Here is a 17,704-nt window from a genome sequence, read left to right as displayed (position 1 = left end):
ATCAACAGGTTTATATCAGTAGATGGTTTTGGTCACCAGTGGATGTTTGGGTCTTTATGGGTTAACTGAGATACTCAGTTTGAAATAGTTAATGACAGCTGCTCAGAAAGGTTTGTTAGTTGGGGTTGTTAGTGAGACAAAGCAAATAAATCCTCCTTCAAGTATTTTACTGTGAACTGACTTGATTTCCCTTTCGCCAGGGCGATGAGTCGGCCGCGGTGTGGCGTCCCCGACAAGTTTGGTCCACAGCTGAAAACGAACCTGAGGAGGAAGAGATACGCTGTACAGGGTCTGAAATGGGACAAGTCTGAGATCACGTTTAGGTCAGAATACACACTCAGTACAACATCATGTTCTGCAGTTTGACTTTACAACTGACTGTTCACATGTTTATTGAATTTACTGTATCCCAGTCAGAGTAGACAATAGTCTGACTGTTGACTTTTGTTGAACGTAACCATAAAAATCAAATTGGAGAAGCACTCATCCATGCATTTTAAGCATTCTAGATTATTAAATATGAAAAATGATTAAAGTCTTTGTATTGTATTTTGTAAAACTGGATTTAGTGTCATGCATTCCGTCCTCTGACTTTTTTCAGCTTCTGTAAATCATAATAACTGAAAAACAAAACAGTAAAATGAAGTAAAAACAAAACTGAAACTTGTCATTTACTCAAATTGAAATCAAAAATGAAATGAAAAATATTCCCATGAAACTAACCAAAAATAAACTGTGGTCATCATGAAAATAATGACAAATGAACACGTCAAAACTCTCTCATGTAGTTTTTGTTATTTTAAGGTATTTAATGAAAACATAAGAAATTACAAACAATAAAAAAGACTGAAGAATCAACTGACCTGCTTTATTCTTTTTGATCAAGGTCTTTATTATTTTCATTTTTCTAATGTATAACAAGAAACTGTTCCTATCCAACTGCCCCCACCCCAAGTACTGGACCTTTATTAAGTTTATGTACAAACAGACAAACAGTGGTGCGCAAAAATATTAGAACACTTGTCAAATCTTAAGAAACTGGTGGTTTATTTGTTCCCAGAGCCTGAATTTCACTTTTTTGCCATTGCAAAAGGTAAAGGCAAAGGTGCTGAGATTATTTCACCTACAAATTTATCAGTCCAGTCCTTTTTTTACATTTTACTCTAATATTTAGCGTGGCCCCCCTTGGCAACAGTCACATCTTTCTGGCATTGTGTTGATGTATTTTCTGAGTTTCAACCCCAGTGTCATTCCATGCTCTCAGAAGCTCATTCCAGAGAGTTTCCTTAGATTGTTGCCAATGGGGGCCATACTAAATATTAGAGTAAAATGTAAAAAAAAAAAAAAAAAAAAAAGGACTGGACTGATAAATTTGTAGGTAAAATATTCTCAGTACCTTTGCCTTTACCTTTTGGCAAAAAAAATTCAGGCTCTGAGAACGAATAAACCACCAGTTTCTTTAGATCTGACAAGTGTTCTCATGTTTTTGCACACCACCATAATATACTTAATTAGCCCTATCAGCCCGCCTGTGGGCTGAAAAATTATATTAATATTCATCTACTATAAAAATATAATAAATCAGGACAATGGATGTTTTTTTCAACTTTTGCTCAAAGTTTAGACCCTAATGTTAATAAAAGTACATCAAAAGTGTATTTTAGTGCAAACTTTAATGTTCAAACATGATTTTTAATCTTTGTGGTGTGAAATATACGCTATTAAAAATCTCCGACACAAACAATTAATTTATGCATATCATCGTCAATCCAGCCGAAAAAAAACAGGCGAGGATAAAAAATTCTTATTTCTCTTTTAGTTTGTTCCAGTTTACTCAGGCATAGTAATAGATACAATATTTTAGACAATGGGAGTAGATTCTGTGATATCTGTATTATTGTGAAGGAATTCTTAATTTACTTTGGGTATGTCTGTTTAGGCGTTTTTACCTTGAACATATGGTCAGGGTTTAACAGGTTAAATACAAAAATATATAAACCTGCTTTATTCTTTATGGTTTTAAGGTAATGCCCGTTATCCTAAATAAGTCAAGTTAAGTTAAACACTGTAATAAATAAATGTACGTTAGGTCATTTATTTTGAGTCTGTCTTATATTTTCCTGCCTAAATCTTACTTTTTGCATCTTCCCCCACAGCATAGAGAACTATACCCCCAAAGTAGGTCAACGTGCCACATTTGAAGCCATCCGAAAAGCCTTTAAGGTGTGGGAGAGTGCGATCCCCCTCACCTTCAGAGAAATCCCCTACAGCCACATCAGGGACAAAGTTGATAAGTTCGCAGACATCATGCTGAGCTTTTCGGAAGGTTTCCACGGCGACAGCACACCATTCGACGGCGAGGGAGGCTTCCTGGCTCATGCTTACTTCCCTGGTCACGGCATCGGGGGAGACACGCACTTCGACCTGGCAGAACCCTGGACTACTGGGACCGTGGACCAGGGAGGTAAAAGAACACCATGGTGACTGTTGTTTTGCAGTTATTGCCCCAGTTACACATTTTTACCATTGTGGTCTTTTTGGTTCCGTGAAGGTAATGATGTTTTCCTGGTCGCTGTCCATGAACTGGGCCACGCTCTCGGTCTGGAACACTCCAACAACCCCTCTGCCATCATGGCCCCCTTCTACCAGTGGTTTGACACCGAAAACTTCCAGCTCCCAGATGACGACCGCAGAGGCATTCAGGCGATCTATGGTGGGTTGTAAGAGAATGAAAAGTTAAAACAAATGTCCTGGAGTATTAGTGGTTAGTGATAGAATGTGAAATGTAAGAATTTTACGATTATTTGCACTGCCACAATTTTTAATTTCAGAAATTCAAGCAGTTAGTTTTTCTACAAGGTTGAGAATTTTCCTATTTACCCAAGAATAACTGAGCTATTGCACATCCTATAGTGACATCATCTAGACCAGGGGTGTCAAATCATTTTAGTTCAGGGGCCACATTCAGCTAAATTTGATCTGAAATGGGCCGAACCAGTAAAATAATATAACATATATAACAATATAACATAATAATATATAAATCAGGGCTCTATGTTCTTTTCCTGTCCTAAGTTCCTGAAATTTTGGGGTGATTACTTTATGATCATGACTAATATTCTTGGGAAAAATATCAATATGTGCCCTTTTACAGCGATATTTGGGCTCCCTGTTGACTCCTGTTTTAACCAAATAGAGTCTGATATAATAGCTTTTACATCCCTCCTTGCAAGACGACGTATGTTATTTTTGTGGAAGTCTCCTAAACCCCCGTCTATTTCATTTCAGCTTAAAGATGTTATGTTTTTTCTTAAATTAGAAAAGATTCGACTCTCACTACAAGGCTCCTCAACTAAATTCTTTAATAAATGTTACTCGTTTTTTTAGATTACTTTCAGTCTTTACAAACGCTGCCTTCAGATTGACCTCTCATACCTCCACCCTACTCTATTTTATTATTGTTTAGGTATTGTTGTTTTTTGTCATAATTTGTTCTGTCTACCAATTATTGTCACGTTTGATACATCTTGGTAATGTCTAATATTTAAAAGTAAACACAGGTATCTACAAGCTATGACTTAATTTTTTTTTTTTTTATATTTATTTTTATTTATTTTTATTTATTTTTATTTTCTTTTGTTTCCATTAGCTCAGTTAATATTCTTGTACACCACAGATTTGATACTGCTTGTATTTATTTGATTTTCTACTGCTCAGAGACTGTTATGATGTTCTTGTTTCTGCTGTTGCCCCTTCTCGGAGGGCCTTGGGGTTGGATTGGGCATGGGGAAAAATGATATAAAAGGCAATGTATAATGAATGCACTGTAATTCTGCTCCTTTGTATATACTGTTACATTGCTCAAAAAAAAGATAAATAATAATAATAATAATATATAAATAATGTCGACTCCAAACTTTTCTCTATGTTTTAGAGTGAAAAAAGTAAATTTACATTACGAAAAGGTTTACATCTACAAACTGCCCTTTCAAATGATGTGAATAACATGAACAAACTGAAAAAATAAGTGCAATTTTAACAATATTCTGCTTCAGTTTATCATTTACGCATGTACATTATAACTTACAGATCACAGTGGATCTACAAACACACAAAACATGTAGTAACAGGCAGAATATTGTTAAAATTCTACTTACTTCTCTTAAGACATTTCAGGTTGTTCATATTTGTTCAGGTTATTCACATTTTTTGCAAAATTATGCTTTGTTTTAGTGTAAATACATGAAAATATTTACATTTACAAAGAGAAACATTTGGAGTTGTCATTATTTATATGTTATTATGATCGTATTTTAATGGTCCTGCCCACTTGAGATTGAATTGGTCTGAATGTGGAACCTGAACTAAAAGGATTGTTAATATCTTAGTGTAATTTTTGTATTTCACAAATTCATCCCAAGGGCCGGACCGGACCCTTTGGCGAGCCGGATTTGGCCCCCGGGCCGCATGTTTGACACCTGTGATCTAGACAGTTTCTTTTTTTGTTTGTTTGTTGTGGAGCTGTTTTTTGTTTCTATTTTAGTGTTTTTTTTGGGGGGGGGTATTTATTTATTCTTTTTTTTCTGTTGTTGTTGGTATTATTATTGTTATTGTAATTCTTTTGTATTGTGCGCTGTTGTTGATTTTTGGTTTTTGTGTTGTTGTGTTGAGTGTATGTACATCCTGTTTGTTGAGTGAGTTTGTGGGAAATTGTGGCGCTTTGTTTTTATGTTGTTAATGACCCCAGGAAGAGTAGCTGCTGTGGTGTGCAGCAGTTAATGGGGATCAAACGAACATAAACATTTGCTTTTATTTAACCTTTATTTAACCAGGTCAGTATCATTGAGATGGGGGATCTCTTTTCCAAGGGAGACCTGGTCAAGATGGCACCAATACAGTCACATAATTACAGTTTTATAAAAAATAAAAGCATCTGCAAACACAGAAAAAACATATCAGTTGAAACATTTCCTTTTTTTTTTCAGATATCTTTATTAATTTTTAAATTTGAACATTAAAAAACACAAACAGATAAAGGAAAAGAAAGAAAGTGAGAAAAAAGAAAAATTTGTAGTTGTCTTTATTTATAGGTTACTATGATACTGTTTTACTTTAGATCATATTGGTCTGTATGTGGCCCCTGAACTAAACTGATTCTTAATATCTTCGGTGTAATTTTTGCATCTTAACCCATAAAGACCCTAACAGCCACTGGCAACCACAAGCATCTACGGTTTAAAAACATTATTTCTTAACCACTAAAGCTATCAATACCTTGAAATAATTAATGTAAAATACAGTTTGTCATCTTTTCATGGTCATCAGATATGACCCATTTGGACATTCAGAGGCTCTGTAGTTACCATGGAAACACTATCATCTTCTACAACAGTGATTCACCAGTAAAATCCATGGAGTTGGATCAATGGCAGTGGATGGACACACTGGGTTAATGCTCAATTAATGATATTTTTACTGAAAAAGTCAGTCAAAAGTTTTTCTTTAGTTTTCTCTGTTTCTGATGTAATAACCCTCGACTTAAATCTGAGCTTTTATGAACATCTACATGATCAGTGAATTAAATATGGGAAATACTGGGGGAAAAAAGACAAAATACAGATGATAATATTGTAAAAAATAGTGATAAATTACTTAAGGATAGCTGAATATGGAGAAAAATTCACTTGGGAACTGCCTCAAAGTAGCACTGGGTCTTTATGGGTTAACGCTCTCTTTAAAATCAGTCAAAGGAATGAGTGTTTGTAGATGGAGCTCAGACTGAAGCTTGTTCCAGACATGAGGAGCTGAAAACCAGAAGCTTTCTTTCCGAATTCAGTCCTTATCTTTGGAAGAGTTTCAAAGTGTTCATTGTGTGGAGGTTGTAACTGCCATGGTTCCAGGTGAACAGTGAATATAAATAAATAACCATCATTACCTTCACTTCCTCATTTTCCAACAGGTACCAAGTCTGGAGCCCCTCCTCCTCCACCTCGACCTACGAAGGCCTCCAAACCTGACCGTCCTGAGCATGGACCTGACATCTGTGAAGGACACTTTGACACTATCGCCATCCTCAGAGGGGAAAAGTTTGTATTTAAGGTGCAAATGACCTTTCTTTTTTTTTATACTTTATTTTTATCTCCACATTTTATGATAGACAAACAAAAAAAGCAAAAGGCAGACCACAACAATTAGAGCATCCAGGTTCAAACTCCAGACAAACAAAATACAGACAGGTTCGGGGCAAATTAGTATAGTATTATATAGGTTCAAGGATTTCTTTGATTAACATACACATTCCATTTTTCCCAAGATTTTTTACATTTATCAGTAGTGAGTCTTAATGAGAAGGTCAGTCTTTCCATGTCATAAATTTCATTCACAACAGTTGTCCAGTCCAACAAATGACTTTTCTTAACCCCATTAGCCCTATCAGCCCGCCTGCGGGCCGAAAAAATTATATTAATATTCATCTACTATAAAAATGTAATAAATCAGGACAATGGATGTTTTTTTTTCGACTTTTGCTCAAAGTTTAGACCCTAATGTTAATAAAAGTACATCAAAAGTGTATTTTAGTGCAAACTTTAATGTTCAAACAGGATTTTTAATCTTTGTGGGGTGAAATATACGCTATTAAAAATCTCTGACACGAACAATTAATTTATGCATATCATCGTCAATCCAGCCGAAAAAAAATAGGCGAGGATTAAAAAAATTCTAATTTCTCTTTTAGTTTGTTCCAGTTTACTCAGGCATAGTAATAGATACAATATTTTAGACAATGGGAATAGATTCTGTGAGGTCTCTAAACGTCCATAGACACCAAGAACATCCATATGAACCTTATTATTGTGAAGTAATTCTTCATTTACTTTGGGTTTGTCTGTTTAGGCGTTTTTCCCCTGAAAATATGGTCAGGGTTAAACAGGTTAAACAAACTAAAACTGCTGGAATAAAGCCATTTGGGGCCAGTATACAGGTGGATGTAGTGGTGAGCACCTCCGCCTCAGAAAGGGTCTGATCCAAACTTATGTTTTCACTTTAATTTAGATACTTGTGAACCTCTTGAGGCTGAGCAAATACTGTTTATCACATAAAAGAAAAGACAGAGGCAAGTCGTCTGTCTTTGTTGACAACAGGGTGCTAAGGTAGCTAATGCTAGTTTAGCAGTAATAAACACAGACAGATGAATATTAGACTTGATTCATAAACGGTGGATCCAGGAACCGTGGTCTCACCCATTGGTTTCTGACCTGTTGTTTTAAGCTATTAATTTGCAATTTAGTTGAGCCTATGTTGGGTTTTTGGATACATACATGGCAAGGTACGTTTATTTATATAGCACATTTCCTGTACAAGACAATTCAAAGTGCTTTACATAAAACAGTAAAAGCATTACAGCAAGGCGCAGGGGAAGCGATAAAAAGTATAGGCATTAAAAACAAACAAACAAACAAACAAAAACCCCAGATAAACAGATAAACTGTAATGAGTGCTGTACAGACCCAGATGCAGGACCACAAACCAAGTAATATAATATAAACAGTCTTTATTTAGTCCACAAACAGATAAAACTGATAAAACATGAGCATATTTGGGGAGGATAGGTGTAGCAGTAGGGGTTAAAACCATCTGGGGTAAATGCTAGCTTATTGAATCAGTAAAACAGAAGACAGACGCTCTGAAAAAACAATCCAAGCAGGCGAGTATGCTGTCAATCACAGCCGCAGACATCAAAGCCATTCATACGGCTTGAGATCTTATTAGCAGAGGAAAATTTTTATAGATGGACAACCACAGCACTTATCAGAGGTTCCAAATAAAAGAAATGAGATTGGAACATGTGCTGGAAAAAAAATATTGACTTGGTAATTGTAGAGGGAAGTTCAGTGTAAGTCTATGGGAGCCAAACCCAGTGACAAGTGGGATAACAACGTTTAGATATTAAATTATTGGATGGATTTTAGAGCTGAAGTCTATGCCACTTACTAAGTTACTCGTGCGTTACGTAGATTTGTTATAATTGAAACTGAACAAATGCTATTTTCACCAATCAGCCATAATATTCTGAACACGGACAGGAAAAGTGGTGTTAATTTTGATTATCTCAGTCCAGTGGGATCTGTTAGTGGACGGGATATATTAGCACCCAAATTTGATGTGTTGGAAACAGAAAAATGGACAAGAGTAGGGATCAGACAAGGGAGAATATATAAGTATATATGTTCATTATTACCTGTATATATCCTTATATGTTGCATATATTTCTTATTTGTAGTATAGAGTTAGCTTTTGTATATTTTAGTAGTATTTAGCAGCATTTTAATAGTATTTCTATATTTAATCTTTGTAGTTTTTATATATTGCCAATATTTTTTAGTATTTTGTGATATTTTTATACAGTCTTTTGCATTTTAAGTGTTTGCTGCTAAAAGGATTTTCATTGTTCCTGTAACAATAAAAGTAAAGATCTATTCTATTCTATTTTATTCTAGTCCAGTCTAGTCTAGTCTAGTCTAGTCTATATTATGTCTCCAGGACTAAATGTTCACTTGCTGCCTAATGTATCCAACCCAGTGAAAGCACTAATCAGTATTATTAGCGCTTCTCATGTCAGTGGTCGTAATGTTTTGGCTGATCGATATATTGACATATTCAATATATTCTTTGTTTGCTAACAGTGAGTGCGAGTTTGTATCGATTGAATTATATTACGTGTTTGCAGGACAAGTGGTTTTGGCGTGTACGTAACAACAAGGTGCTGCCGGGCTACCCCATGCCCATCGGTCACTTTTGGAGGGGTCTGCCGTCAAACATCAATGCAGCCTATGAAACAGATGCTGGGAAATTTGTCTTCTTCAAAGGTAGGGTTTTTTTCCAACATTAGATTGAAACCAGGTTGATGATGATTCATTGCAGCTGCAGAGTAATAAATTTCATCTGTTCAACATTAAAGTCTGGTTCTCTATGAGCTAATGCCCTCTCTGTTTTCTGTCTTCTTTCTTTCTTTCATCCCTGTGGGTTTTTTTTTTCCATTTGCAGGTGATAAGTACTGGGTTTTTAGTGAGTCAAGCATGGACAAGGACTCTCCAAAGAACTTGAAGGACATGGGCACTGGTCTACCCAAAGACAAGATCGATGCTGCTCTCTTCTACACACCAACAGGACAGACTTACTTCTTCAGAGGGAATAAGTGAGTCCATCCTCCTTTTAAAACTCACTTATCACTGTTAAGGAAGGGTGTACTTTATGTAAACCTCCCTCAGTGGAACAAAGGAAACTGTCAATGTTAGAAATTATTGCTGTCAAACGATTAAAATTTTTAATCAGGTGTATCACAGGGTTACTGTGGATTAATTTCGATTAATCACATTTAAATATCCTTCATTTTTAATCTATATTAATCGCATTTCATTTTGCATGAGCAAACACACTCAAGAAAGAAGGGAATATATATGCACTTAACATGTTTATTAAACACCTTCAACAGTTTCAACAAAACAACTTGAAACTGTTCTGTCTTGGCATTTTTAATCCTCATATTTCCATCCAGAGGGCCAACGTGCTGTTTAGTGTCCTCCATCTTTATGGGTCAGTTCTGCTCCCTGTTACTACCAGATCAACCGTCCATTTGTTCATGCACGATGCTAACTCTACTTGGAAAAACTGCCCGAAATGCGTTGCCAGAGACATTCAGAGTCATTCTGTGCTGCAGATGGGTTAATTGCATTAAAATTTTTAATCAGATTAATCATGTAGATAGATTAATCTGCATTAATGTGTTAACTTTGACAGCCCTATTAAAAATATTTATGGAATGATTTTTACATCTTCAAGGACCAGCTGAAAGACAAGCATCAGGTCCAGATAAACACTATATGGACAAAAGTATACGGACACGCTGAATTCAGGTGTTTCACTTCTAACAGGGGTCTGAGATATAAAACAATAATAATAAATGTCATAATATAGTTTTATGTTGTTGTAAATGTCATTGCATTGGTTAGTTTTGTTAAAACTGTTATCAAGGAAACATTGATGTTTATATCTCAAATCAGCATGAACAGGACATGATGTGTCCCAATATTTTTGTCTGTATAGTTTATAAACATCAATATTTCCTTAAGGTTTAATGGGTGATTTTTCTTCCTTAAAATGAGATGTAAAGAAAGTACATGGCAAGCATGAAAAATATTTTTTGAAATTTAGAGGTGAAACATTTAAAATCATAGTCACGGATAAAAAAAAAAAAAAAAAAAATCAATGTGGAGAGAAAATGTATTATGTTTGTGTAAATGTTTATGTAAAAACCATTTCTGAGGCATTTTGGAAGCAAGTATAACAATTTAAACCAAACTAACCAATGCAATATTTATCCCAATATAAAACTATATTATGATGTTTGTCATTATTGTTTTGTATCCTAGACCCCTGTTAGAAAAGAATCACCTGAATTCAACGTGTCCACATACTTTTGTCCATATAGTGGAGCATTTCTATGTGAGAGAATGACATCATTCCAAAATACAACACCACAAACTGAAGTAAAAGATCAGCTGTTCATACAAAGAGTCCAAGAAAAGTAGCGAATAACAGAAGGGATACGCAAAAACACCCAAATACAATAGAAGGTTAAACTACCTTCACTAAGAATGAATGATGAAAACTAAAAATGAAGGATGAGGGAAGTTCTAAAGGTGTGTTGCACTCAGAGTACCTGAAACATTAAGTCTAAAACTAGAGTCCCTGATCCCTGCACTGAAAATGATGGCGTCAACGTCCAATCCAGTCAATGCAGCGTCTACATATACAGTGTCTGTGCTTAAGACAACCTAACAAATGACAACAGGAAAGCAGAAAGTATGAAGGACAAACTCAGATGTAAATCATCAGGAGATGTTCAACAGATTCCACAACAAGCACAAAAACTCACCTTGCTTTGCTGTTAATATGCTGTTATTGTGTATTACAGGTACTACCGTTTCAACGAACAGACTCGTACTGTGGACAGTGGTTATCCAAAGCCCATCAGCATGTGGAGCGGTGCCCCCGACAACATCAAAGCTGCTTTTATGAGTGAAGATGGATGTAAGTTACCCTCCTGTTAGAACCCATTAATCTGGTGTGAAATAAAAAGTTATTAGGAAAGAAAGCACATTGGGGGTGCACAGGCAACATTGTCACGGGGTGTTTGGAACAAGAAAGTTGAGAGGGGTGTGCCAGCGACCCCTCGGACGGACCCCTCATCTTACGGATTGAGGTCCTTCGCATAATAGTATGGGAGGCATAGCTCCCCCACCCCAACCCGATACCCGGGGTTTGCAGGTTACCCGTTAATCTGTGCATCACTAGTGAGGGGGGCTTTATCAACAGAACGCACCACATCGGGGCTGGTTCACTTTCACTTATATTTTGTAAAGGGAAACAGGAGACTGTTGTTGTAAAGTGGATCACCGGTGCTTGCAGTTGTATGCATCTATATCACACTGCTCACTTAGAGTTCCAATCAGGTGAAACTTAATAATCATCCACGGCACACCTGATGATTTTGTCACAGCACACTTATGTGCCACAGCACACTGGTTGGGAAACACTGCAATACAATACAGTACAGTACAGTACAATAGAATAGAACAGAGTAGAATAGAATAGAATAGAATAGAATAGAATAGTCTTTATTGTTATTGTGTATTCAATGAAATAAGGAGTGCTACTTCAGAAAGTGGAACAATATTAATTAAAAAAAAAAAAAACAAGAAAAGCACTCGGAGAGTGCAGACCTCCGCCAAGACAGATCTGCCTCCCTCGATCACCACCAAAATTTAATCATTTCTTCCTTGTGCTAGTATCAACATTTCATGAAAATTTCATGAAAATCCGTCCATAACTTTTTGAGTTATCTTGCTAACAAACAAACAAACATGAAAACACGCATGCACGCAAACACACAAAGCAAAGTGATCACAATACCTCCTGGCGAAGGTAAAAACAATACGTCAGAAAATAAGAGTAGAGGGGATATAAAATTAACAAAAATTGATCTAAAATTTAACAAAAAGTAACATGAGAATAGAACTAAAAGTACAATAAGAAAAGAAAAATAGACATAATATATGAATAGACACAATATTTACAGTATTAACAGGATGAATATTAGCATAAATATGCACATCTAATAATACTAACGAAGCCTCTAACTAATGTCACATGTGTCCTCAGCCTACACCTACTTCTACAAAGCCAACAAGTACTGGAAATTCAACAACCAGTACATGAAGGTGGAGTCCGGTTACCCCAAGTCTGTCCTCAGCGACTGGATGGGCTGTGACAACGAGGAGCCCAAGAAGGGTCGAGAAGAGGAGGTGATCATCATCGAGGTGGACGAATCCCAGAGCGGGGCCGGACCGGTGGCCGTGGTGATCCCACTCCTCCTTTTGGTTCTGGTGGTGGTCACTCTGGGAGCGCTTTTGTTCTTCAGAAAGTACGGCACGCCCCGGCGCCTGCTGTACTGCCAGAGATCCCTCCTGGACAAGGTGTAAACAGAGCCAGAGGGGACAGACAGACTGCCACAGAGGGACAGAAAGAGAGACAGAGGGCCGGAAGGGGACGGAAACGAACGGAGCAGGAGGAGAGAGAAACTGGAGAAAAGACTACAAGAACAGAGGGATCCAAGTGTTAAGGTTTTGGTGGTTTATATTCGCCACAAAAGACAGAAAGAAATCAAAGCCCTAGAAACTGAAATCAGGAAAATGTGTATTAATATGTTAACGATTAACATGTACTGTTCTGTGTTCAGAGGTTAAGAACATACCCACATAGAGAAGGGAAACATTCCAAAACTCCTCCGGTACGCCCTCCCCTCTCACAACCCAGGCATTAAGAAACATTTCCTCTGCTTTAACTGGACGACTCCAGCTGAATTGCTGTCTGATTTATTACATTCAACATGTAGACATTTAAACTTGTTTCACTTTCAAATTCATCATCTCTATTTTTCCGTTGAAGTACATTTCCTGTCAGATTTGTTGCTGTTTCACTTTAAAGGTTGTTTTTATGACATGAACCTGAGACCAAATCGAGCTATCCAAAACTTCCTGTATTTTTCTTTCTCTCTTTTCTTTTTTTTTTTCACTAAGTAGGTCCGGAGTTGAACCTCCGACTCTGAAAGTTTATCTGCAGCACTGAGAACTGCAAAATAAGCCCCAGAAGATGAAATCAAATGTCCAAATTTAAAGCCTTTTGGCATACCTCTAAGTCAGATGAGCTCAAAAATTAGTTACATTTGAACGGTTTTATTTGTGTAATAGTCGCTAATACTTAACATTTTATAAATTTGGCGTCTTAGGCTTGAGTGTGTAAAATGTGTACGTCCTTAAGTCATTTGGTCATTTGTTTAAATTACCCACGTGCCTTTTTAAAGCCATGTCACTGTGTAGAAAAATCAGCCCACAGGCTTTTAACATGGATGTAAACATCACTTAGCTTAAAAATTGAATAAGCTACTGTTAGCATCTGACTGGGTCCAGCACAAAATAGACTTAAAGACAAATGTACGGCCCTTATACATTCAAACTTTATATAAAACTACTGAAGTTAACATTTAAAGGTGGAATATGTAATATTCGCTAATGGTGTGCGATACTGCATATTATGGTATCGATCCAATACTAAGTAAATACAAGTCCAGTATCGCTGATACCGATACTTTTCAATAATTAAGGCGGACGCATCATCAAATTGTTAAATCTCAATTAATTTTCATGACCTTTAAATGTTTTTGTGATGTTTCCTTTTTTATTATTAAATGGTTAAAACCCAGGACAGAATTAGGACAAAGTTTATAGGTAAATAGATAAAAACTTTATTATCAAAATAAGTTTGTTTCAGGAACAATAGAACAGCAACAAAAAAAAAATTTCCCTATATATTGTCATGTTTGGAATTTTTTTTCTTAAATAAACAAAGTGGAAATAATGATCACCGGAAAACAAATTAAAACAATTTTTTTTCTGGGTAGTGTTCAGAAACTACAATACTAAAATGAAATGAAACTTATGTGTACCTTATAGCATTTTTATAAATTATACCGATGCCGTTGTCTCGTTTTGAATGCTGTCGTAAAGTTTGTGTTGGAGTTTGTGTTGTGCTAACAGCTGGTCATTTGTTGATGAATGATGTTAGTTAATCGGTTTCAAAGGTAACGGCGCTAGTGTTGCATGTATAAAGAAGCAATAGAGAGACACTGAAAAAGTGAAGAATGAAGGTAGAAATTTTCACAGCAAATTCGACCCAGGTCCCTCCCATAGAAACCAGTGCACAGGAGATTACCGAGGCAGTCAGGGAAGGTGCTACGTTAACGGTCTACCCTGGCAAGACATCGGAAACAGTATTTCATATACAACACATACTGAAAGTTAAAATCTTTTTGCTTATTTAGGGAAGTATTAGCAATTTAACTGAAAATCCTCATGGCTGTTCAAGACTTTTAGCATTTTGTTAGCCTCATAGCATAATTGGCTAAAAAGTCATATTTTTTTTGGGTCATAGCCAAGAATGCAAAATGAAGCAGCAGTGTTAGGACAGTAAAGTCACGCAGATGTCACAATTTGGCCAAAAATATGATTTTTTTTTTTTTTTTTTCAAATTGCAAATACTCATTAAGCTATGAGGCTTATGATTTGGTAAATTTGGCATCTTCTATTAAAGGGGTCATATTTTGTTAAACCCACTTTTATTAGTCTTTGGTTCATTTATTTGTGTATTTGGACCCGAATAGTTCATAAAGTTTGAATTTGAGCCCTCCAGGTGCTGCAAAGCTATCTTTCTATTCATTTTAGCAAAAATCGAATGGATTTCTACAAACAGTTTTAATTCCTGCTTAATTTTTTACATCTGTAACTAGTTACGTCATGACATTTGCACATATAAGATCAAGACTTCCGACAAATATCTCTCTAGTACGACATAATTGTTTGTCAGCAGCAGCAGTTGTAGTAAAAACTGAAAATATGTCCAAACTTTGAGCTGATTACCTAAAATATTCAATTGATGGTTGAACAGGACAGAGCAGCACAGCCAACAACCTGGTGGGGGCGGGGCCTGAAGTGGCTCATGTGCATTTAAAGGGCCAGCACTCAAAATGACCTTTCTGGTGTCATTACTCAGAAATAGGGTTGAAGATGGACCTGTGGAGTTGAACTAATGAAGAATTCAGACCCAAGCAGAGCATTTACAGTTTATGTAGACCACAGGGGCATGTTTGAAAATGCATAATTCTATTTTTTTTAAAAAGCGAAATATCGCTTCTTTAAATATAACCATGGACATAGAGAATTTAAACAGATTACCAGCCCTACAACCTTTCAGAATTCTTACAGTTCTATACTAAATATGTAAGCCTGCTCACAGGGCGCTAGCTAAAGTTAAAGACAATGACCTAATTGTGTATTTAATAAACTAAGTGTCATTATTTATCCCTCATGTACAACGCTGTATTGACTGATGTATCGGTTTGAACGTGCACACATGATCAGTATTTGGTCTGGAATATTATACCTTAACATGAGACTGCAACAGGCTTTTTTCCTCTTTTTTTTTAATCTCTATCTTGTGTTAAAATGTCAGAAAATCAAGCTGAATCTTTTTTTTCCTTTTTGGTTTTTTTCTAATGTCTACAAGTTTACGGTTTGTGACTATAACACTAGTCACTCAAATCCAATGTCTTCTCTAAGTGCAAGCAGTCAGATGGGGAAACAATTTATATTAAAAAAAAAAACTTGACATTTTAGTTCACAAACATTCCAATGCATTTGTTTTTCAGTAACCAAGTACAAGCACAGTTGCTTGTCCAAATGTGTGAATAAACGGTACAGTTTCCAACAGTATGGTGCAATTTTTAAATTACATTGTTATGGGAAATTGTTATTATTATAAGTATGGTTATTGTTATTATTGTTCTCGTGGTAAAGTTTTTTTTTTTCTTTTGTACATTGTCATTTGGAGTCCTGCTGGACAGAGGCATATTGTGACAATGGTGGAAATGAATCCCAGTTTACATTCAGCGTATAGTGAATTGGACCAGATCAGATGAACAAACAATAATGCTATTTATGAACTTTGACACACATGGTGCTCAATGGTGTTTCTCTCACTATTTTTTTTTTTTAAACACAAATTAGAATTGATGATGATGAAGATGAATGGATTTAGAAAATAACAATGATAATGGTAATGATATTTATAATGATGATCATATCAATAAAATGGAATGAGATTTTTTTCCCCGTTTTCTCCTGTTTTCACTTTTGTAATTTAGATAAAGTGAAATTCAACTACTGCACTGTCTTTGGTCAAGGGGTTAAAGGTCTGTGTGATCACTCCAAACACATTTTTAGCCTTAATTCAGTCTTTCATTATGATGAAATTGGACTAATGTGTAATATCTGATGCTAGAAAACATCACCAGGAAGGGTGTGGTGCTGCTGTTACATGGGTGTAACTCATTCATTATGATACAACTTTGACATATATTTAACCCTTAACCTCCTAAGACCCAGGAAATGTTAGCAAAGTATGAGCTTTTTTGTTTTTTATTAACCCTTTCATGCATGAATTATGAGAACCATAATCAAGATTTTTTTCCTGAGTGTTTTTATTCCTCTTTAGGCGTGAAAAAAAGTGACTGAATTTTTTTATTAACTTATTTTTCATGGAGTTACAAAAATGTCCACTCAGCTGGGCATCATGCATTTAATTTTAGAAGCAAAGAAACATATATTTATCGATATACTGTGTGAGAACTATGAAATAAAAACGTTTTCAATGCTGCTAATCTGATGTTTTCTCACATTTTAACATACTCTAACACTAGTTATTACTCACTTCATGGAGATGATATGCAAAAAAAAAAAAAAAAAAACTTAAAAAAAAAAAACCCTGTTACACTCAAACATGTTAGTGCAAATCACGTTCATCTAGAACAGCAAAGTTACAGAGTAATGCTATGAATTGCAGTGTATGGGGTGGTGCATAAGCGTCCACTGTGTTGGCTGATATGGAACTAAAACAACAAAATCCATGAAAATGCAAGAGCACAACTGCAGAATAACTGTCCACTGGAGTGACCAGTATGCATGAAAGGGTTAAATAAGAGCCTATATTGGAAACATCATGATGCAACAGTTTTTTCAGATGCAGTTTTTAAAATTTTTATGGAATGTCCTTTGTGGTGGACAGTTTTCTTTTCTTTTTTGTATAAAGTTGTGAAACTCTTGTCCACAAATGTGGACAGTGTGTCTTAGGAGGATAAAGACCCAAACAGCCACTGGCAACCGACAAGCATCTACTGATCTAAACTGTTTAATACCTATTGATCCACATATCCTATCAATACATGTAAATAATTGGTGTAAAATGCCGTTTTTCATCTCTTCATGGTCATCAGATATGACCCATTTGGACGTTCAGAGGCTCTGTAATTACCATGGAAACACCATCATCTTCTACAACATTGATTCACCAGTAAAACCCATGGAGTTGGATCAATGACAGTGAATGGACACACTTGGTTTATGTTCAGTTAATGATAGATTTTTGCTGGAAAAAGTCCCTTTTTCTTCAGTTTTCAGAGGTTTTGATATAATAACTCTCAACTTTAATCTGAGCTTTCATCAACAGCTACATGATCAGTAAATTAAATACA

General features: G+C 35.8%; 1 protein-coding gene across 1 annotated transcript in view; it reads left to right on the top strand.

Annotated features, from left to right (window-relative positions):
• mmp14a (matrix metallopeptidase 14a (membrane-inserted)) overlaps positions 1 to 14,827 on the top strand; it is a 31,857-nt gene extending 17,030 nt beyond the window's left edge. Inside the window, exons 3-10 of the mRNA XM_030162146.1 lie at positions 201 to 323; positions 2,157 to 2,464; positions 2,552 to 2,713; positions 5,960 to 6,099; positions 8,729 to 8,867; positions 9,046 to 9,196; positions 10,976 to 11,091; positions 12,223 to 14,827. Coding sequence (XP_030018006.1) covers positions 201 to 323; positions 2,157 to 2,464; positions 2,552 to 2,713; positions 5,960 to 6,099; positions 8,729 to 8,867; positions 9,046 to 9,196; positions 10,976 to 11,091; positions 12,223 to 12,542 — 1,459 coding nt within the window. The 3' untranslated portion in view covers positions 12,543 to 14,827. The remainder of the gene's footprint in view (positions 1 to 200; positions 324 to 2,156; positions 2,465 to 2,551; positions 2,714 to 5,959; positions 6,100 to 8,728; positions 8,868 to 9,045; positions 9,197 to 10,975; positions 11,092 to 12,222) is intronic.
• Positions 14,828 to 17,704: the final 2,877 nt, after the last annotated feature.

Source organism: Sphaeramia orbicularis, chromosome 18, assembly GCF_902148855.1.
Source record: "Sphaeramia orbicularis chromosome 18, fSphaOr1.1, whole genome shotgun sequence".
NCBI lineage: Eukaryota > Metazoa > Chordata > Actinopteri > Kurtiformes > Apogonidae > Sphaeramia > Sphaeramia orbicularis.
This window is presented reverse-complemented; position numbering and strand designations above follow the sequence as displayed.